The sequence below is a fragment of the Lagopus leucura genome, unplaced genomic scaffold (assembly GCF_019238085.1).
Source record: "Lagopus leucura isolate 7727_CA_CO unplaced genomic scaffold, USGS_WTPT01 Super-Scaffold_739, whole genome shotgun sequence".
NCBI lineage: Eukaryota > Metazoa > Chordata > Aves > Galliformes > Phasianidae > Lagopus > Lagopus leucura.
Window position 1 is genome coordinate 14342567 of NW_024962255.1, and position 23581 is coordinate 14366147.

The window sequence follows — 23581 nt, forward strand, 5'->3', positions numbered from 1 at the left end:
CAGGACTTCTCAAGCAGGTGCTCTTCTCACAGGTCTCTCTCTTAGCACTGAGAAATGAGGGAATAAATAGTTTAGAGCCCCAGACTCTTTCTGTTCTCAGCGTTCTGCAGTAAGGGTAGACTACAGTAAATGCTCTCATCCCTTATTTTCCCATTACAGTGCTTCGGGATTTATTCTCAACTTAAGCGCAAATCACTCAGAACACTTTTTTCTGCTGATAAGGAGAGAGAAAGCAGAGAAGAGAACAAGGTTCCTGGCAAAGCCCCTGCCCCAGGCCCTCCCCATCAACCCAGGCAGTCTAGGTCAAGACTAGGGTCCTTCTCTCCTGGCACCCACGAACTTTGCAGTGCCTCTAGCCTCAAATACTGTCTTCTAAACAGAGCCATGACTGCTGGGCTATCAGCCCTGCCATAGACACAGCAAGAAAAACACCAGTCAAAAAATTTGATTTCTACCAGGTCAAATCCAAGTTACCATTTCAATAGCACTGCCTAAGAAACTCATAAACAATATTTCTACTCGCTCTACTACTTGGACAAACAATATCAACTCTTATCTACAAGTACACATTTATCGACTGAAGAAAAACAACATAAATAGTAATGTACCATAAGCCTATCATTTCTGATAGGTCTTTCATTTCATCCCCTTCTCAGAGTTTCAGAAATGCTCTTAATGTCTTGGCTTAAATCACTCAGATGCTGAAATCCCTGCCCTGTATACCGAGTCTTCCCTTCTGATTTGATGTGCAGGATGGTCTCCTGAGTCAACATAATTTCAATTCCCTGCTGATAGAAGCTAGCAAAACCGACATCTAGCTGAAATAAAGCAATGAACACAACAGACAGCACTTATTAAAGACTCAAATATAACACTGAATACATCATCAGTCAAAAATAAACCACCGATGTTTTCTGGTAATCCTTAACAAGGAGACGAGGAAAAAAGAACAAATTCATTTCAAGCAGTGGGTTATGCACCTTCTTTGTTTTATGGTCCTATAAGACCTGCCTCAGCAGAGCCCCAGCCCCTGGCAGGGGCCCTTCAGCCATACCTCAGCAAAACGAGGGAGTAAACACCGCGCTCAGCCAGGCTCTCATGCAGGGAAGGTGTTGGACAACAAGTTTTATGTAGTGCTGCATAAACACCAGTTGACTTCAGCAAGAATCAGGGGCATGCGGCATTTTGTGAGGAGGGCGCACAGCCATTTAAAACATTTCTCTCTATCTGCAGTAATCAAAACAAGTTATAGCTAGGCTACAGCTACATGTCTAGTTTGAAGACTGCTCATCTGCGCAAGAGAGAACCATCTGGATTTACTTTACAGTTAACTTTAAAACATATATATATATGAAGTTTCTTAAGTTTTGCCAAACAACTGGAATTGTAATGGTTTCTGCATGCTGTTCACATCTCAGTACAGCTGCAAATGTCCATTAGGACAGTCTCATAATTATACACTTATTCTTCCCATGCAATTGTTAAAAATCCTGGTTTTCCAGCATATTCTGTAGCAAAGAGGAAATCTTCCAGTCCACCAGGTTGGAGTGGAGGAGGGAAGTCTTTTAAAGAAGAACTTCACTCAAAACTTTTACTTTCAACTAACGTTTAAATTTCAAACCTTAGAAAACAGAACGCCAGATTTTTCCACCGCTCTAGTGTGGTCTGGCCAGAAATCTATCATTTCTCTCCCCTCTCCTTTTCTTTAGCCAGGGTTTGTGGAAGAAATTTAGTTCTCCTAAGATTTAAGAAAAATAATAAATTAAAAAGTAGCTTTTGCTCCCTCTCTCCTTTCCTGTCTCTTGAAGGGACTTCAATTCTCATCCTTCCCACAGCTCCATACCCTGTGCTACAAGAACTGCCACCTATGAAGCTGGTCTGTGGCTCCCTTCCAGCCAAAGTAGTGCTCATTCCACTTGGGTGTCCTTCTTTTTGCTACCTAAGTCTTTTATCTAGAATATTAGCTGTGAGAGCTAGGAGCTGCCTTTTGTTATGCATCTGAGCAGTGCCTGGCACTCTTCTTGGTTGGTCCTACCACACTTTCAGAGCACTCATGAAGAATAAAGGGACAAAGAGTTTCGCTCCAGGGCAGTGCTCCGACTGGTGCTGATGCAGTTGCTTTGTTCAGCTGGAAGAGTGGGACCAGTGGGTGAGCACAAGTGAGAGCCAAGCCCCACCAGCATAGACAGCCCCAGGAAGGGGAGCAAACCAGGCATTCAAAGGGCCATCAGCTTAGCCAAGACTTTCAGAACTGACCAACAGCATGGCAAACATCTGCTTCCAAGAGCCCAAGACAACACTTCAACTTCTCAGAGGGCAGGTGCTTACCTCTTTCAAAATAAGAGCCTGCCTGCCACGTTTCCCAAGTGTTTGGGCTCCAAAGCAATCTAACTCGTCAGCTGTTCTAAAACATTTCAGCAGCTAGTATTTTTTACCTAACAAAAGCAAAACTAATGGAAACACACACAAATGTTCCCCAAAATAGAACACTTTTCCAGGAGGTGAATGATCCCTCCCTACACATTCTCAGGACCCTACAGTGAGGGGCACAAGGGCTCGCATTGTTTTGACAGCCAGGCAGACAAACAAATACTTCTGTTTCAGCTTAATATTCCTGGCACTCAAAATGTCAGCCTGAAAAAACAATACCACAAGACACTGCCGTGCCATCGGCCTGACATCAGAAAGACAACCTGGTGGGGCGACAGCCGGAGGGAAGCAGGAGGCCGCTGCCATCCCCACGCAGAGCTCAGATCTGCACCTCACGCGGTCTCTCCTTGCCTGCGCTGCCATATCACTTTACCCATATTCCCCGGTATTGGGTCGCCTACAGGGATAAAAATAAAGCAACCCATGTTAGTTTCTGTTATACAGGGTCTGTATCTCCTCCTCCACCCAAGTTTCGCTGTTATCAGTATAGAATTAATTTGCACAACAACCTCCTAAGGTAACTTATAAGGCACAGCGGGTTCCTAACATCTAAGCTCTCTCGCATTTTAAGAGGGACTATCTGAATAATTGGCAGGGAGGAGCTTGGCCGCTCTGTAATACAGAAACTTGGCTGGAGCGCTGCCGTTAGCATAAAACAGCAGCGGGTCCAGCGCCCAGAACTTGAACTGAAGCTGTTTGTTATTCCTTCACATCTGTACTGCAGTATTAGGCACAGCCATGACTAAGACTGGGCCTGCTCCTTCTGGAATGGACTTTTAGCTTTTAACAGACGGGATAACAGAGGTGGCTGCACTCTCATTAAAAAAACCCCAAGAGACTGGAGCTAGTGTCCCTCTGAAACTTAATGGCACCTACCTTGTGCTTGGGGCAGTTTTGGAAAAGAAATGACAAAATGCATGGGTAACCTAAGCTTTGGATACAGGCATTGGCATGCACAGCAGCCATTTCTCTCTTACAAAAGATGAGAAAAGACCCAATGTGTATTCATCAACAGCTAGTTCATTGAGGGCATGAGGCCAAGGCTGGAGGCAAAGCCCCAGAACAGGTCGCCCAGCCACTGTGTAGACGGTCCCAGCAAGGCACATCCCAGCACACCTTCACGCCGCAGGGGACAACCTAAGTGGAGGTGATGTTTCCCTGTGCTGGTGGTAGGAGTGTGTTGTGCTCACCTTCCACCTGTGTACCCTCCCCTCCTCTTTCTGTAACGTTTTGCCATATCATCAGAGCTCCACGTCACTTTCTAGGTGGAAAAAAGCATTTTAGAAGTCATATTGATACCAAGAGCAGCAGCTGGAGGAAAACAAGGCAGCAGGTAGGGCAAGTGCGCAAGCAGGGTATGAAGATCTCTGCACAGCATGGAGGTCACCCCACTGCTGTGCCAGTGCCAAACCACCCATGCGCAGGGTAGCAGGAAGCAGAATTGAAATTGACATTTGCTGTGGTGAACTTGGCATTGGGCTCGACAAAGGGACAAGAAGATAAAAGGATTGTTTCTGTATTATTATAGTCAACCCACAGACATCCCATTATCAGTTTCACTGAGGCTAGGTAACTAAATTGCCAGGTTTAATGTTTCAGGTGACATCAGGGAATACTTTTACCAGCAGATGCAAAGACCGTCCCTTGGAGTGGGTAGCACTAAAGGTCAGAGTCAGCAAATCCTACTCTAAAAATAGGCTCCAGATTCAAAGTTTGTAAGACTTCTTTTGCCACCCTGCCACACTCCACAGAGCCCAGCCACCTAGAGCACCTGCCCAAGCTCACAGGTAAGTCTGACCAATACTCATTTTCTGCTGTATTTCTTGAGCCCCTTCGCTTCCTTTTATAGCTTAGTCTGGCAGGTCAGTGAGAGGAGTGAGAACTGGCAACCCTTCCAAGGCAGCCGCCTAGTATTGCTGCAGAGGGAAAAAAGCTAATACAGAAACAAAAAGTTTTAGGAAACAAAATTTATGATTTAAAAAAATATAAAACAAAGTGTCTCTATTACAGAAGTTACTTGATAAACTGGGAAATAGGGTACAGCAACTGGATTTATCTTAGAGGGAGAACTGAAATTTTAAACGATGGAACATGCAGTTTTCCAAGCATTTTGTGACACACATCCCAGAATATTTTTCTTGTTCTTTGATAATCGCTCCACCCTCCTGTTGAAGCTAACTTTTCCAATCCAATAACCATTCTCTCAGATAATGCTGTGTTTTAAGTTTCTTAGGGCACTCCCAAAAATATTTCACAAAATCTCAGCTTACTCTGTTTTAAATTAACCAGTTCAGGCAACAAAGAATGAGAGCAAAAATAAGTTTTTAAAAAGTCACCAGTGCCTTAGAAATTTATTGAAATAGTTGGTGAGTTTTGAATATTCACAGCGGGGAGGTTTTTGGGAAATAATTACACAGAGGCTATGATTCTTCTAGTTCTAAATCGTTTAAAGACAAATGCATTGCAAGAACTGTTTTACAGTCTGCTTCAAGCATAAAAATGCAGGGATAAAATAAAGGAACTGAAGTGAACGACTGCTTTTGGTGAACACTGGGATAGGAACAGGAATATGGGATTATGTAATTCTTCACTTACATACACTGCACATACCCAAGGATTTCCAGTTTGTATGTACAGCACTTAGCTTAATTCTTTTGGGGCTCTCTCTTTTTATAAAAAGATTTTTTTGTAAAGACTTGCTCCCCTTCCAAGGAATATTTGTACAAAATTAATATTTTTTTGGTCTAGTGTTAGAAAAAAAACCATCCAAGGAACCTTTGGTGTACAGTACCTCATTCCTCTGAGGTGCAGCAAGTGCCAGGTTCATGCAGGAAAGCACACAGCCCTTTGTGGCTACTGCTGGCATTGCTAGCTATTTGCTAGCAAAATGTCACGGGGGTGGCATAACAGGGAGCACCACTTTTAAATTAATCTAGTTAAATCATCCAACAAAGCAAGCTTTTGTTGCTGCAGCTTGCTAGCTCTCAGCTCAGATGATGCACTTCTATCATGAAATACATAGAAACCAAGGCACTGTTTATATTCCTCCCGAGTGTAAACACTGCACTCCAGACAGCATGCACATTAACTTCTGCAAGAACTTTCCAGTGCATAAAACAGCCCTGTGCTTAGTCATACTCAAAAAGGGTAAGTACTTTTTTGTCCTGAGGGGAAGCATGTAGCTTGCATGCTGGCTAGAAGGGAAAGAACAAAAATTTTCTTAAGATTTCGAGAGCTTACTTGATAGATCCTCTCTTGCTCTTTTTTAAGACCTGCCGTTATTAGAGCTCATTCTTGTCTCTCTAACACTGAGGAAGTGCTTATGTGGCAAGTGGTCAGTATATGGGATTCAAGCCTTTGCACATCTTTTTGAAAGTGTAAGAGAAGTGGCATTCTCCATCCTTACCTCCTCCCAGGTACTTCCCCCTCATTATGGGTGCTGTTTCTTCATAGTCTTATCTGAGGTGGTTATTAAACTGGAAAAATAAAAGTAAATAAAAATGAAAGCATTATTTTTGGAGTTGTTGGGAACACACAAAGGAGTGTTGGACCCCTGAAAAATAGCTGTCCCCTGATTTCAGTGTTTCCCAATTTCAGCAAAGCTGAATTCCTCCTGATAAATAAAAACATTCAAATACGTTAGCTTTCCACACAACATCAAACGAAATGGCAAACGTTCTTTAATAACAAGCATTTCATGCACAAGAAAACATTTCTTAACCATAATTACAGAACTTTTTTTCCTTACTTTGTGGTTCATCTTCCAAGTTCAATGCTCATAGCAACAAAAAAATCCTATCCTTCAGGTGTTCTGAGGATGCTGATGACCTTTCACTCCCAGCTAAGCCAGCTGGAACTGCTTGGTATATTCAGCAAGAAGTACCTTTTAGCTAATGCCTGTTAGATAAGAAGCACCTGAGTGCAAAACTGAAGCTGGTACACTTATGTACACCAAATTAGATTTAATAAAGCCAGCACCAAAAAAGCCTCACAAGCAAAGCTGGCCAATGTCATATGGGCTGAGAGAGCTCCCAAGAGCAGAAAACACAGGTGGTAAAGAATGTAAACTATTCTGCCATATAAGTATGTGTTGAAGTAGGCAGCAAGGCAAGGAAGTCCTGTGGCCAATATTGGCATTCCAGAGCAACTAATAGCATTGCAATTGTTTATTTTCAAGGAAAGAGCAAAGCAAATCACTATCTGCCTCCATTTTCCTTCCCACTTTTTATTTCTTTAGCCTCTCTCATTGCACGTTTGTACAGCATGCCACTACCATTGGGCTCTGACCCTACCTGGGATCGACAGCCTCTGGCACACAGGCACAGCTGTGAATTAGCAGCCAGAGCACATTTGCTTGGGGCAACAGCAGATATGTTATTGTGAACTCCTCCTGGGCCAGGGAGGGGTGCAGGAAAGAGGAGCAGAAGGTGCACAGTTTCTTGCAAAGGACAAAGACAAAAGCAGTCCTTTTCTCTGCATCCCTTTGTTTTGTTTGTTTGTTTGTTTGTTTCTCTTCTATAATTTCTACAGCTCACTTGGATCTTAACAGTCAAGCACTCATAAGTCTTGCCAAACTGTTTGGCATCTTTATATACAATGCTAAGGCTTGTGTAGCACAAAGAGCCAAAAATATTAAGAAATATAGTATTTTGTGATGTACATAATGACTTATGGCTTTCAGTTTCATAGTACTCAGAAACTGCCACATCTGGAAAACCAGCATTAGAAATGCACACACTGTCACTGAAACTATGACATGCACATCCAAACATGAGCCTCAGTCCCTCCACAGACTGTGGGATTACCAACCAGTACTGCTTGTGACTTGTGTCTCCCAAAACCCCTCTGCAGCTTTGGGGTGGCAGGGCACATCCTTCCAGTTGCCCAAATTTGGAACAAGGCCCCTACACTCTGCAACTTCCCAGATCTTTCCTGGAAATGTAAATTTAATCTGAGTAGCTCAAGGGACCAAGAAGAAGGGGCAGAAAGGAAACCTTTAATGGCTGTGTCTGTTTCAGCTACCAGACTGTGCTCTCTGTGAATTAACAGCAGACAGACTGGCAGATTTTCTTTCCTCCCTCCTCATTTTGTTAAAAATAAAATAAGCTAAAAAGCACTAAGCAATTCCATTTGGCAGCTGTAGAGTGGATAGTGAGCATAAAGAAGAGATTCCTTTGCTGTGCCTAATAGATGCTGCTTATCCAAATTAGCCACACAATTACTTCTATCAATGCAAAAATAGTTTAATTTTTTTTTTTCTAGTGCACAGCACTCGAGAACAACTTAAAATGCAGTGTAATTTGCCACAGTGTACGTCCTGAAGTGGCTCGCTAATGAAAAGAGGATCAACTCTCCATTATTCTGAATTACCATTTTGTGAAATCACTAACAATATTTTCACTTATACACATATAAGCCAAGGAGGGGAAATATTTCAACCATCCAAATGATTAACAAATAAAATCCATTAGATAACATGCACTTCAGTCTTATTTATGAAGAAAAAGATTGGGGTATAAAAATGCAGATGACTGAATTTTTATCATCCTTGTTCTGATTTTACACTTAAGTCCATGGCAGCATAATTGGTGAGCAGCAGTGGTGCAGCATTATGTTCATACCCAGGATTGAGAAGCAGAACCTGCAAAATGAGACAGGCAAATTGCACTGGCTTAAGAAGGTGCCCTGGTCCCAGAAAGGCATCCCTGGCACACAGCTGAGGACCAGCATTGTGAGGAGGGAGCTGGGAATCCCTCACACAACAGGGCCATCCTCACAGAGTTCACAGCCCGTGGCTGGGACCTGCTTCAGGCAGCCCTGGAACCCCTTCACACCAGCTGAACACCTGTGGGGACCCAGTGCCCTGCAAAAGGCACTCAAGGCTTTGCTGCCAGGGCTTGTGTTGGGCCAGTGGTCACATTTATATCCACCACAGTGCCAGAAATCCTGACACTGCCTTTCTTTCTAGTCTAAGAGGGCTTATAATATGAGAATAGTCTCCTCTCAGCTCTGTTTGGTCTACACAGAGCAGTCAATAAGAATGAAGTGTTATAACTGATTTCTGGAAAGATGCAAACCTTTCTGTCCTCCCCAACCAAATGATTCACGGTAATTCATTCCAGAGCTCAAGCAGCACATCAGCCCCTTTCCCCCTCTTCCCCTCCTGTGAAATTCCACTACTTTACACTTAGTCTACAGTTAGATCCGAAATATTTATTTTATCAGAGGAATTTTCAACTGATGCTTGTGCTTTAATTCAATTTAAAAATCCCTGCAGAAGATAACATTGGCAAGGAATAAAGAGCATAAAATTCAGGGAGCTTACGGCTTCCCAGGACACAGAGATGAGCATTTCTCAGCAGATCTCTAACTTGCAAAGCATTGACAGACCTATAGACTGAGTCGGTTTCACGTAGTCACAAAACAAACGTTTGCAGTGTAGCTGTCACATTTTGAGGTCTGCAATGTAAGAGCAGGGCTACATACAGGGTGTAATGAACACCGGACATAATTACTAATCTCATTTATTTCTCTTCTTCCCCTTACTTTATGGAGTTCTGAATAAAATGCTCTCAGTCCCTCAGCATCAAGGCTCTCATGCTGGGATCACTTCTTACGAGACAAACAGTCTCTCTTATCATGTTCTAGATAGCAGTCCTTCCACTCTCAAAGCCCAGCTTTCTGCCAGTCCATTATTACTTACTTCACTGAGTCTGCATACAGAGTCAGCATGATCTGAAGGAAGGAGGGCTTTCCTAGGCAATGGCTCCTGGAGGCACAGGAATGGGACCTCACATTGCTCGAAGGCATACAGGACCAAGTACAAGGCAATAAGCTAGGAATTAATCCTCAGAGCCCCTTATGCATCTCAGAGGACCACTTAGCTAAACATCATCACATTTTAGGAAGCTAAGCTGAAAGACAGATCCCGTTGCCAGTGAAAGTAAGCCAGTTTTTGAACAAAGGTGTACATATGCCAGACAAAAACTGACTCCACAATCTTGCCTAGCTCTGGAGTTGAAAAATGGGGATTATTTGGCTTTAGCAAGTTCTGCTGAGAAACAGAACATGACAGGCACAGAAGAGTCTAAGCCAAGGAACAAAACCCTCTGAGAACGTGGGATGGCAGTGAAAAATGGTCCTCTTGCTTGCAGAAATGCTCTACGAATAGCCAGATCGTGCCTTGTCTGGAAACAGACACAAACAGCACCAGTGAACAACACACAAAAATATGTGGGAGTCGCTACTCTCCCTTCAAATTTTTCTTCAAGATGTCAAAAACTTAGAAACAAATTACTGGAGAACCTCTTGACCTAAAGACACCCAACACATTGTATGGGGATGCCATCTGCCTTCTCTGTCTCCTGCAGCAGCACTGCACCTGTATGGATCCAGGTTAAAAAAGGGAAAAAAAAAAGAAAAGTAGCGAGCCTGGAGAAGATAAAGTCCTTGAGCCCACCCTCGTTAAGGAATCATTTGTCAATCACTGGCTGCAGGAGAAGTGCTGCTAATAGGCAAAGCCTTGCTCCCAGAAATAGCCTACAAGGTTCACTGTGCAGGGCTGCATTAAGATCTTGAAAAAGAAGAACTGGTGTGCTGAGCAACCACCTGATACCTGCTTACAATGTGCCCCAATGCATCTGGCCAGTGCTGCTCCGAGCGCTGAGTAGAACTCACAGGCTTTGTGCTTCCTCATCTTAGCGTTCTGTTTGCGTTGTGTTCCAGCCTCCTGCACGGCCCAAGCTCCATGGAGAAGATGTCATCAACAGGTTTGAACGCCGGGAAGAAAAATGCATACACAGCAATCAAAGTGGATCCTGATGGGGATTACTGTACCCCAGGTGCATTTGAACTGGAGCGGCTCTTCTGGAAAGGATGCCCAAAGTACACTCATGTCAACGAAGTCTGGCCCAACCTCTACATAGGAGATGAGTAAGTGTTATCGGTACCTCTGCACAGATGATGAGTAAGCTCACAAAGTACATCTCTATATAGGAGATGAGTAAGCTGCGCTAAGTGCAGTCCGTAAACAGCTGAGCAGTTTCATTTCTCCTCCTACCCTTTAGCAAGTCTTTATCAGTAATGCCTGTTTTGATGTGCTACTGACAGCTGCCAGAGTTGGCAGAGCACCCTGCTGCCACAGTCCTTCCTGAACACCGGCACACAGCTCGGGATGCTGCTGCTTCAAGGAAGCACTGGTCAGGTGCACAGGGGCCCACAGCTAAAATGGGGCCACAGAGCTGTCCTGGAACTCGTATGGTCTTCTCAAGTTAAAGTCAGTCATAAATCATTTCAGAATCGCTCAGTAACCTGCCATTTATCTCCATATGAAAGTCTCTTCATAGTTACTCTGACTGAAGGGCACTGTCTAGACCTGCTGTACCACAGCTTCAGTTGGTTTGAGACTAAAATGTAATTTTTAAAAAGCGACTGAAGAGTCAGCTGAACCTGCTGCAGTGTTTCTGTGCTTCCAAGCCTGTTCTTGCGTACACAGAGTGCTCTGCATCTCCAAATTGCTCCAGAGATTAAAACAGATGGTAGCCTGTGGAAGGGCAAAGCTGCAGAGTTGTGTCTCACTGATCACACCAAATATGACTTTGGGGAGAAAAAAAACAACACAAAAAACAAAAAACCCCAAACACCCAAGCCTGCAAGATGGACTTAGCACTGCAGAACACAGGACTAAGCTGAAACAGGCTATTCTGACACAGAGCCAACTGCTGCAGCAGGCAGGCCATCAAAAAAACCCCAAACCAAACCCTGAGCAGAGCTAGAGAGCTTTTCTTGCCCCTTAGGCACTATTGGTACACTTCCCACTTTCCTCAACACCCTTCCCAAACATGACATCTACTTTACATCATCACCGTAAGGCACAAGCAGCAGTCCCACTGACTCCAAAGCTCTCAATAATTTTTTAAAAGGTCCTAAAATTCATCTGTTGCCAGCTTATAAAACGAAAGATATACAATCTTGGAAGTTACGAGGCTCCTAATATCATCGACCAATTACTTCTGTGGCGCCAGAGGCCATAGAAAGACACACGAGATCTGGGCTTGAACCAAGTAATGGGCTGTCACTTGAAGGGAAAAAAAAAATCTTATGCTTGCTCAAGAAAAGGGAAAATGGGCTTGAGTTGTCTTCCTCCTATCCTACCCTGCCACTCATTAGATATTTCTATTCAGTGATTACAGCATTTTCTTCTGGCATTAATTTCCTACTTGGTCATTCAGTCGTCAGCATTATTCTGAATGAAGCGGTTAGAAGAATTTGCTTTGTACCTCTGCGATGAAGCTACAACTCTGCCCTCTGAGCAAAGAGGAACAACAGTTCTCTGCACAGTCTCCAAGTTCAGACACTGCCCACCAACTGTCTTTCCTGCAGCTGTTCCTGTAACAGGGACTTGTTACACCTTGCAATGGCATCAACTCTAAGAGGTGTTGCTGAATAAAATACACACGTTCACTTGGTGCAAACTAACCAGAGAAAGCAAGCGTCTAGTGCCAACAGAAATGAAAAAAAGAATTGGGAAATAGGTGATGAGGAGAAATAGAAGTAAGGCTTTGCAGGAAATGGGGTTCCCAGCAAGAGGATGACTATCATCAGCCAGGGCTGATGAAAATAATGCTGAGGACAAATGTGATGTCCAGTATCAGAAAATGTGAGATGAGAGCTGGTCTGCAGGCAAGATGCAGCTCTCACGACCAGAACACGCATTTGATTTTAAGCAGGCAGCATCCAGACACCATTACTATCTTTCCTCAGCTAGCTCCAGATCCTACTCCTGATCAACAGCTTTTCCTTCAGAATGGCAGGGGTTTTGCATTATTTTTAAGATCTCATTGTAGCACTGCTCGCTGAAGAGCTGCCACGGAGACGTGAACAGATGTTGGGTGTATTTGCATCCTTAGCCATGCTAAATTAAGGTTGATCTTAAAAGAATTTAGTGGAACTCATCAACAAAATCAAGTGAATACACACAGAGTTTATCCACAGAGCCTCTACATCTGTGCTTCATTCCTGTCTCCTGCATTTACAAGGTTAACAGGACTTGCGATGCTTATGGAAATGCTAATTAATTACCCTGACTACATAACCACATCTTCCATCTAATGCAACACAGACTATCGAGGAGCCCTGTGAGGCCACTCAGTGCCTTTGTTACAAGACTTCACTGCAGATGTTGCCCAGAGGCAATGAAATCTCCACGAGCCTGTCAGGCCCAGAATAATCAAAGCCTCAAAATATAACATGCTGTGTTCAGCTCCAATTGAAATTTTCCTCCAGCAAGTTCCAAGGACTTTTAAAGACCACGCACTGGAACTTGCAGGAGACAGCCCAGTGATAGGAATAAAGCATGCTTTGCCAAGATTTTGATTTATTTGCTACCAAGATTAGTGCTTGCCTGTGTCTTCCTTGCGTCCAGACGCCTTCTGAAGAGACAGAAAAGCATCTCTTGTCTTGCTTCCTTCTCTCAGTGGTCACTAGGTTGCATGGGCAGTTTTACTGACTAATCTCAAGCCTGCTTGGTTCACCACAATCTCATGGAAAGTCTCTCCCAGAAACGCAGCTTCCAGTTTCTCCCTTGTGTCTTTTCTGCAACTGCGTTTTTGCCCAAGATGATGTTTGTGATTCCATATTTCTTAATTTGAAAGAATGTGTTAGTCAAAGGCCTCCTATGACTGTGATTTCCTCTTAGCCACCCTCTAGCTCTCATTAGGATTTTAGGTGTGATCACAATTTCAAGTCTTACTGTGCTCCCAAATTACTCCTAGGAAGCGTTCTGAAGACTAATTCCTCATAGGTTAAATATGAAAGACCAATTTTTCGTCAAATAGCTGAACTGGGCTCACACTTCAAGAGAGTGAATGTCTGTGCTTCTTTCTGGAGAGGCTCAGGGCTTTTGATTTTGAGAAGTAATACAGGTGACGTTCAATAAAACACGCAGGTAGCTCACACCTACAGACTGAAGCCTATGATAACTGAAATACGTAACTAAAATTTAAATACTGGCTTCCCCCATGCTCTCCCCTCTCTCCCCAGAAAAAGAAAAGAAAGATTTCCAAGTGACTAAGTACAAAGACGATTTATGCTGATCTAGAAGAAAACAGATGGGGCTCACTCAGAGTAACAAATAGTTACCTCCCACTAGTTCGCACTATGAACTTCTAGGACTTATAAGATATTAATCATACAAAAAACAGGAGTGCATGTACATTTTATAACAATACTCACAAGGACACAGTTTCAACTCTGTTAGAATGGGAATCTGCCAATTTTACCAGCAGTTAAAATCCAAATCAGATCTGTAACACTGGACAAAAAAACCTCTTAAAGCACCATTTCCAAGACAAGTAACACTTGTCATCTACCCTTCTGGTCTTCCCAAGGCAGCATCCCAGGCTGCAGATAATTTCTAGCACTTGATGTGGCACAGAAGTGACCGAAGCCAACTTCAGTCTAGGAGCCGGCTTGATGCTTTTGCTATATAGAAAGCTGAGAGGAATTTCCTTTATCTGTGTTGCATCACTTGCAAAAACACACATATGCAATAAAAATAAAAAATAAAAAAATCCACCATTTGGAAATAAAGGAAAATGAACTGCTAAATCTTTTCCTTTACAAGTTATGAAGATCTTGTTCAGTACTTTCAGTGGTAACAAAATTCTTCTAATTCACACTGAACAGGAGGTATCCACAGAAACAGAGCAACACCTCCGAAGGAAAAGGGGATACAACGCTCCACCATCGCTAGATTCCTTCTAGTGCTAAAGTTACCAAAGGAAATTGGGTCAGTATTATTAGAAATTCTCAACATCTCTCCTCAGCAGGGAGAACTGCCAGATTTTCTTTAAAAAAGAAAAAAAAAGTGTCAGTGTTGCCTGTATTCAGGAAGCTTCTTTCTGACACTGACCATCTGGTACGATATCATCCTGCATCAAGCATTTTAAAAACACGGGAAAGTTTGAGAAGGACGATTCCTCTTCTAGTAACGTGTTGCCTCAGATTTCCTTCTGTTTTGTCAATCTGGGTCACGTCAATCTATGGGCTTTCACAGCCTATACCGAAACATGTTTGCAATGCTCAACCTTCACATGAAGATTAAGAGACTTGGCTCTACTTGCAACTCACAAACACACACACCAGTTGTAGTCAGCCAGCACCAGCTATGAAGAGCTGACTTACCTGTGGAGTGAGCTGCTCTGCCCACTTTGCTCACAAGGAGTCTTGCAGGATTCCTTCCCTTCTTTTAGATACAGCTGGGTTTTCGTCCTGAGCCACCTTCTCTTCTCTTTGTTAGCTGCTGATAAATACTTCATACTTCAGATGAAGGTGCCTGAAAATTGTTTTTCCCTTTCTTCCAACTCTGATGGTTTGAGCATCTTCCTGACGGAAGCAGCCAGGCTCCAGCTTCTTAATGGCAGTATTTGAAAAAGACAGGAAAGGGATTTGGTACGCTGGAGACGATAAATTAAAAGGAAGAATTTTCTTTTACATTATAGCTAGTTAGGTTGCTGCTTCCAGAATGCTAAATTTACTATGGTGCTTGCTCACATGAAAAACTTGTGACAATCTTCGCTTTAAAACTGACAGTGGGCACAGTTATGCCTCGGGCAGACCTTTACCTGCCCTTGCACAGCCTAAAAGATGTAAATATTCCTTTGGGAACCGTCTCCAAGTAGATGACATTTTTGTTTGGGCCAGTCGCTCCCTCTTGGTGATAGTCTAATATTACGAATATTTCCCCATGTGAAAGTTACTTTCTCTCTCATTTTCTTTATTTAGGTGGCATTCCCATATTGAAGCACTCCCCCTTGCCTCAGAACTTTAAAAACATTTTATGAGTCCATCTGTCCTACAGCAAATGCAGGGTCTGATTCAGCAAAGCACTGAGCTTTTGCTCACCCCGCGTTGCTATCCAGAGGGAGACTTATGGGTGTGTTTAACTTTTAGCATATGTTTATGTGCTCTGAATTAAAGAGCTAATGAGTTTTTATATGGGACCAATCTGCCCGGTTCATCTCTTACTAAACGGAATTATACTGAAACTTTAACTGTTATCTCTCAGTGCCACACTTCACCTCCTCTGCGTAGAAACACATTCAGGGCAAACACTGGAGACTGCAACTCCACAGTGTAAGAGGAAATCAAGTGCCAGCAGCACAGATGGTGACAATGGACAAAATGAAAGCAATTGAAAGAATATTCAAATGTTATGGCTTCACCCACACTGACAATTGTAGCAAACTTCTTTGCAATGTCTACTTTAAATTCAACTACTATCACTAAAATGGAAATATTAGTTGTATTTTATTAGGAAATAGCAGCACCTGAAGTGGAGAAAAGAATAGTCTTAGCTTGACCATTGAAGTCTGGTACTGAGCAAGGGAAAAACCTCCACCATTTTCAGCTGAAAGTGAGTTAGAAATCCCCCCAAAAGGTATTACAATTCATACAACAGTCTCTGAGTGATCCCATGCTATTAGTTACCTCAGCTAACTGAACACCTGTAGATATCAAAGCTTGAGCTATTCCTTCTGTTCATCTAAAATAATGCCTCGGGCATCGTGAAATCTGCAAGGAAGATCAGAAGCATTCCTTCCCATCCATGCTGGATGTAAACAAGAGTATCAGCCAAAATGAAACAACAGCAACAATGGCTGTGGTCAGAATAAACAGGCAGTTAAGTCTACTTCCAGAATGGTGCTACACAACAGATTTGGCTGAGGTTGGAAAGCAAAACCATGCTACACACAAGGTCAGAGATCACTGAAGGGCTAAAGCCAGTACAATCAAACACATCAAGAGGCACAACCACATCTGCATTTACAAGTGTATGGGCCTCCCTACAACTTGCCAGCCATTTTCTAGCTCTCTGTTAAATGGCAGTCAACATGCAGCAGACACAGCAAGACCTCAAGTTTAACAGCCTATATAATGGTTGTGTCAGCCACAGTACGTGTTTCCCCTACCCCACAGCTCTTATTTTCACTGTACCATAGCTGACTGCCTAGGCAGTTAGCAAAGGACAGTATCCCTCATTGTGAATACCTTTTAAAACAGTTGAGGACACCGAACTCTTAAAAATAAGATTCTGAGCCACTGAACAAGACTAAGTAAGCCTGTCAGAAACAAATGCATTAATTGCACTTACTATAACAAAAGGCAATCTCCAAAGAACCTAATCAAAGCAACAAGAAAATTGGACTCCAGATCAATGTAGTGGTGTCAAACTTAAATATGATTGCCATGCAACCTACTCTTTGGTATTGCCCTTGATCAGTACAACTTCATCATTTAATTCAAATCCTACATATTAGTCTAAGAAGTGCTTGCAGAAGCCAAGTTTGGTAGTATCTACAGCCTATCAAAAACTTCATCCACTTTTTCATTGGCCTTAACTAGGATGCAATCCTACTCTACGTTCAATATTTAAGATCTCACTTGCAGCTGTTCCAGTGGGGCACGGTTCTCACCTGGGAACATCAGTCTTTCACTGTTGAATTCATGCTTTCAGCTAAATATGGTCCATGGAAAGCATTTTCTCTATCCAAGTATCAGGTGGAGTCAACTTAAAGCCATTCTGAGCTGTCACCTCCAGAATTACGAAGCACAACAGGTAGCACACAATGACATCTTGTGTGACAGAAGCTACACTTACACATTGAAATGCTCAAAAAACATTCACAGAGAGAAGTATTTTTGATTGGAAAAAGCAGTTTTTCATTATGTACTAATTCATCTATGGCAGCAGTAGTTAAGTGAAAATATATTAACAAAATAAAGCAGATACCTTTTTTATTTTTATTTTTTTTCAAGTTCAGTAGTCTTTCTATACGCTAATAAAACTTGACAGCTTTTACCAAAGAAAACCTTCCAAAATTAGAAGCTTTCTCTAACAGAATTTTCCAAACAAAATTAATTTTACATTTAATTTTACATAAGCAATGTAATTTTTGAGAAATTCCAGGCTGCCAACAAGCACATACAGTGGGTACTGAGCAAACAAAAACATTGGATTCTCTCTCCTCTCTCACATCCTTTATCCAAGGGAAGAGAGGACAAAAATGAAGTGTGATATTAAGCCAAATGTATGACTCTCAGCTTTCACTGAACACCAATGTCTGATTTCATATCTTCTTTTTGCTTTAGATCTCTGATTTAACCCAACAGGACAGTAAACGAATCTGACAGGGTGTTGTGACCATAGGTAGGGTGTTTCTTTCTGCTGCTTGTTCTTATGTATAAATTGAGGGGAAAAAGCTTGGTAACTTCTCTTAGAAAAGAGCAACTTCTTTTTGAATCCCAGATGATCTTACTACTCACTTATTACTGACTCTTTCATTAGCTCTGCAGTATCAAATGATGGGAGAGAAGGGGAAAGCAGCATTCACAAAGTCCTATTTCAAGTTCTGCCACTGATTTGCTTTTACAACTTAAAATAATTCATTTTATTTCTTTCTGTATTTCGAGTTTCTTCTTGTATAAGATGGACAGAAACTGGTATTGCACGCATTTCAAGGGTGCCAGGAAAACATTCATTTTTAATGTGTTCTGAGTGTCAGGCAAAGATAAGTATGGACTACAGAGGGATCATTCTCCAGAAGTGACAATATTTGACAGCCTTTACAATGACAAATGATGCATTTTCAAACATCATGAGTTTCAATACCGTACGCCAAATCATAATTTTTGTTGTTGCTTTTCTTGTCATTTACAAGACTGCTGTTTTGTTTTTTTTTTTAAACAGGAAAACAGCGTTAGATCGCTACAGCCTTGAGAAGGCAGGCTTCACTCACATCCTCAATGCAGCTCATGGTCAGCGCAACGTGGATACGGGACCAGAATATTACCAAGACATGACTGTGGAGTACCATGGAGTGGAAGCAGACGATCTTCCCACTTTCAATCTCAGCCAGTTCTTTTATTCTGCTTCTAAATTCATTGATAATGCACTTCAGGATGAAAGAAGTAAGGAGGGTGCTGAAAATGGTTAAAAACAGGACACTGTTTGCCTCATCTAATATAAGCATAGCTCACAGCATCCAACTCTGTGAGAATGAAACAAGTCCAATACAGGATAACAAGGAATACCAAGTCAGTAGCATGGCACTAGTTGTTTAAGAGAAGATAGTGATGGTAACTGCACATGGGACCTTTCTCAGTGCAGAGCTAGCAGCAGCTGAACAACACCTACACTGATCAATTTGACAGAAGTCCACATAACAGGCTGCATTAAGGTTTCCTGTCAGGGAGGTGTTCTGTTGTTCTTCTTTTTTGTTGTTGTTGATTTTTTTTTTCTTTCATAAACAGCTCAGACACAATCAGAGATTAAATAGGTTCCTTGAATTAGCTGTCTTTTTTCTTAAATTAGACCCCACTAAGAAAGGGGGTGTTCTGCAGAGGCTCCAAGCTGCCACTCCACTGCTTCATTTTCTACAAATACAAAACCCACCTTCCTACCTGGCCACCACATCCACCCCAAGCTGCAGCAGACTTGTCATATATGGAGCAGCCGGGGATGGAAAAAACTCTTGACAGCAGAGATGTCGAAATATTTCATTAAAGCCTTTGTAATTTCTCAGCTTGATTACCAGAATCCATTATTTGCTGACCTGCAGCAGAGCTCTATCAGAAGGTTTTATAGTGCTGAAGGGCTACAAAAGCCTAGGCCTCACTGGCTTTCAAGGTCACTTTCACCCCTTTGCCTCTTGCTCTCCCCCTGTGCCCAAAACTTTTTAAAACATTCTCAACGGGCTATTTTACCAAAAAACAGCAGAGTAACTTCAGATTTCCAGCTACAAAGACCTTAATACCAGAGGGTCACATATCAAGTTTCCAGTCTCCTGTCAGCTTCTGTTCCTGGCTGTTAAGCTCAGGTGCAGCAAGCTGTTACCTGGCTCGCCTCTAAGAACCAGCCAAGACTTTACAACTTTAGCCATTCAGCAAGTACAGTCTACAGCAACAGTCTCTTCTCTTGTTCAAGAGAAAGTCTTGAAAGCAGATGTTTTAAAATCAAAGTCCAAATAGCTGGAGAAAGTGCTTCAGGAGCTGACTTGACTTGAGAAGAAAGGTAGCTGGCATTTCAAACAGTCTGTCTAAAGCAGTGCCTTTGGGAAGGACTGGGTAAGTGTATCACATCTGTGTCTAGCCATGGCCGGAGGCCAGAGGTCACCATCAGACTGCAGTAGCTGAAATAAGAAATGCAGACTTCCTCACCCCTGTACCTCTCCTATTCCTGTAACATCACTGCCTGCCACACTGAGGGAAAGAAGCAAGAACCAGGCAAGGCTGCAAAACCTACAAAATACTTGAAACTCAATATGTAGGACTTGGGTTCAGTATTAGGTGCTAAACACTTCTGATCAGTAACAATTACATCCATTAAAGTCATTTGTTACTTTGCATCAGAGATCAAGAAATGCAAACAGAGAGGAAAAGGAAGAAAGATTTTCTCCAACAGGACAGAAAATCTGATAATTTTCCTGCTGCCACAATAGTTCTAATGTAATAATTCTGGCTAACTTCAAAATCTTTGTGATGGTGAAAGGCTCCTTCATCAGAGCAGTATTAGCAGACTTTGAGCATGGGCAGATGGATTTAAGATGAAAACAGGTGAGGAAGATGATTCTGCCCCTATACTCTGCTCTCATGAAAGCCCACCTGGAGTACTCCATCCAGTTCTGGGGTCATTGAGCTGCTAGAATGGGTCCAGAGGAGGACCCACTCCAGGGCCATGAAGATGATCAGAAGGCTGGAGCACCTCCCCTCTGAGGATGAGCTGCTAGAGTTGGGGCTCCTCAGACTGGAGAAGAGAAGGCACTGGGGGGACTTTATAGCAGCCTTCCAGTACCTGATGGGGGCCTACAGGAAAGCTAGAGAGGGACTTTTTATAAAGGCATGTAGTGATAGGACAAGGGGAAGCTGTTTTAAACTGAAAGAGGGTAGATTTAGACTAGACATTGGGAAGAAATTCTTTACAGTGGGAGTGGTGAGATACTGGAACAGATTGCTCAGTGAGGTTGTGGATGCCCCCTCCCTGGAATCATTCAAGGCCAGGCTGGATGGGGCTTTGAGCAAACTGGCTTAGAGGGAGGTGTTCCTGCCTATAGCAGGGGGGTTGGAAATAGATGATAAACATTCCTTCCAACCATTCTATGATGCTGGATTCTATGAAAACACCTTCTGTTTGCAATCATGCAAGCTATCCTTCAGCTGTGCTTAAGGATTTACCAAAATACAGAATTCAGACCTTAGGACATCTTACAATTTTATACCAGGGAGACCTGGTTACCATAACGGAAGGCACTATTTTAAGATTTCTATAGTATTCATTCTCTTGGTGTCACAGTTTCTCAAAAAGTAAACTGGACAAGAACACCATTTTTTTTTTTTTTCCTTGCAAAGAACATCATGGGAAAAACAAGAACAACACATTACACATGGAGATTAAAAAAAGGCAACGGAGAAGAATTAAACATAGATAGAAAGACCCAAAGCATTTGACCGCAGAAATCTCAGCATTTACTACTCCATCTGGCTCTGGAAAGTGAAAGCTGCATCTAGACAAGTTTTGGAAGAAGCACAAGCCCAAACTCCGAGCAAAGCAACCAGAGTAATTCGGAGACTTGACTCCACTCAGCAGAATTCTGGCTCCATGGGGTTCCATAACCCTCAAGGTGCCACTAAGTATAACTGGCCAAAATCAGACAGACTACAAGAGTGGATTTCCTCTTTCATAAAGAGGACTTGCGTATTTTTTTTTTACATGAAAACTAAAGAGACTACACAATAGCACAGAAGGCACACAGCTCTGCAGAATTACATCATTTTGCTGTAAGAGGCAGTCAGATTTTGAACATACACAGGAAAGCAACATCTTAACTTTCCTACAACTAGAAGGCATTTCAGAAAATTCTAAGGCCATTTTTTTGCCTTAGTTAATATATGAAAATGCACATTTTCTCCGAGATCCCATTTCCCACCCACACAAAAGCAAAGCTTCCTTGTTCTATCTCAACAACCATTTACAAGGTAGGAAGTTCTGAAGATAAGCGTGAGGAGCTGAACAAGTTGATAGTTTTCATCCATTTGAAATATTTGGAGTAATAATAGAAGGGATTATCATTTTCCAAGAGAGGGAGAGGCACTTACAGTTATCAGAGAGACTGGAACTTTGCCAAGATGCTTCTAAGACTATCTGCTGGGATTAGGATGCAGACTGTAACCATTAATCCTTTAGTGTTGGCAGTTCTTGTTGCATCCATTACACAGCAATGCTACTTGTGCCAACACATTGTCTCGTGCCTGGAAGCAAAGGAGTTAATCGGCAGGAGTCACGGCTTTGCACCCAACACTTCTTACAAGGCAGAACTGATAGAGAAACTATTATTGGCCCTGACAAGTTTTTTGTTGCTGGTTTTTTTTTTGTTTTGTTTTGTTTTTTTGTTTTTTAGTTCATTTTATTTTCCTGTGGCAATTTAGCTTAACAGAGTGTTAGAGACACCATTCCAAATCTACCTCCTTCAGCAGTTCAGCCCTTTGTGTGACCCCCTAAGGGCTTTGAATCATTTCTGGAAATTTTTTGAAGAGTTTCCAAGCCCGTTAATCAGATCCGAACCCACTTTCTACTTGCTTTCTCCACCTCCCTAAACATGGCAAATGAGGAAGGCTGTATCCTGCCAGCACCTGGAAACAGACTTTTGCCACCAGAAGCCTGAAGTTAAAACCAAGCAAAGTCATAAAGCTAAAACAACTCTCCACAGATAAAAGACTATTAGCAGAGACTGCATTTACAGTACAGGCCACTGCTGCAAGGACACAATTCTATAAAAGAGGGAGTTACACAGTGGGTTGACAAAAACATGACTTGAATTCCATTCAGGAGTGACTAGCCAGAGAAGATTTCTAAATAAGCTTTTCAGAGTTTAAGAAGTGGTTTTCTTCTATCCACATGGTAGTCTACTAATGCCTTCCACTCTCAAAATAGCACTAACCCCTGTCAGCAATGTTTTACACATCAAATACTTGGGCCAAAGTAATGCGACTCAGATCTGGAAGGAAAATGGTATAAGACAAAAAGAATATTTTTTTGTCAGTTTTTATCTCTAGCTCATAGTAACAAGAAATGCACCTCCCTGTATTCCATTTATCCTCATGAAAGGATGGTTTGATAGCACAACAAACCCTCCCACACCTCTGTGATAAATACAAGGCGCAGCTGGGCTTGCTTTGTTATTTGAAGCAAGGTCCCTAGAGCTTCTCTGCAGCAATTGTTTACAAATAAAAGCAAAGATAACTGGTTTAGGATTAAACAGGCAATTTTCCACAAAGATTGTGTTCTGTGTTCATGTACTACAGAAATACTTACCATAGAAAGACTTAAGCTCAGTTTCCCAACCTGTAAAAAAATAGATCTTACAAAAGATATCAGTAAGCGTAGTCAAGCCTCCAAATGGAGCAGGGGCACTACAGAAAACTTCACTGTAAGAAAAAGAAATCTGCCACCGTCTTCTCTGCATCATATTTCTTTATTTCCACAGACAAGGTCCTCGTGCACTGTGCTATGGGTCGCAGCCGGTCAGCCACATTGGTCTTGGCTTACCTGATGATTTACAAGAACATGACAGTGGTGGATGCCATTGAACAAGTATCACGGCACCGATGCATTCTGCCAAACAGAGGCTTCTTGAAGCAGCTGAGAGAACTGGACATAGCATTGGCACTGCAGAGGAGAAATACCAAAAACAGCCTACCGTCCAACGACGATGAGAACAGCACGACAATCTAGTATTGCTCCTGGCAGGGTTGTGCTACTGGAAAATAAACTCTATAAAATGAGGGGAGGAAAAGCTGTAGTTAATCACACAGTCACAAGGCTTGTTTGTTATCTAGAAGGAAGAATATTGAAATCACTTCAAATGCTGTCAGGATGGGAAAGAAAAGCAGTCAAATTTAAAACCTATCACCTTAAGATATTCTAACTTTAACAGAAATCTCAACATTAACAAATCTTCCCTCTATAAAATGTATCCAGCACAAAACCAGGCGTAACTTAAATGAAAACATCTGAGTACCCCTAAAATCCTGATCCTAGTCCAAGTATATGACCTTTAAAACAGAGACACTAGCAATTCCTGAAGAGCTTTTGCAG

The 23581-nt window shown here is 42.3% G+C and overlaps 1 protein-coding gene and 1 long non-coding RNA gene across 2 annotated transcripts; one reads left to right on the forward strand and one right to left on the reverse strand.

Annotated features, from left to right (window-relative positions):
• Positions 1-14631, reverse strand: LOC122175230. The gene is made up of 3 exons (XR_006177354.1): positions 14614-14631; positions 5837-5906; positions 1-47 (listed from the first exon to the last, which is right to left on the reverse strand). It is a non-coding gene; the product is annotated as an uncharacterized LOC122175230 (long non-coding RNA).
• Positions 4112-23268, forward strand: DUSP29 (dual specificity phosphatase 29). Its single transcript, XM_042862688.1, has 4 exons — positions 4112-4217; positions 10156-10362; positions 18179-18399; positions 22971-23268. Exons 2-4 carry the CDS (start codon positions 10178-10180, stop codon positions 23216-23218), a joined length of 654 nt encoding a protein of 217 aa, XP_042718622.1. The 5' UTR covers positions 4112-4217; positions 10156-10177; the 3' UTR covers positions 23219-23268.
• The last annotated feature ends 313 nt before the right edge of the window (positions 23269-23581 follow it).

What these genes read in the sequence shown, in the direction of transcription:
- DUSP29 (XM_042862688.1), top strand. Translation starts at nt 10,178, where the DNA reads ATGGAGAAGATGTCATCAACAGGTTTGAACGCCGGGAAGAAAAATGCA. An exon ending in AACCTCTACATAGGAGATGA is followed by an intron (nt 10,363 to 18,178) that starts GTAAGTGTTATC and finishes TTTTTTAAACAG; the next exon opens with GAAAACAGCGTTAGATCGCT. An exon ending in TGCACTTCAGGATGAAAGAA is followed by an intron (nt 18,400 to 22,970) that starts GTAAGGAGGGTG and finishes TTATTTCCACAG; the next exon opens with ACAAGGTCCTCGTGCACTGT.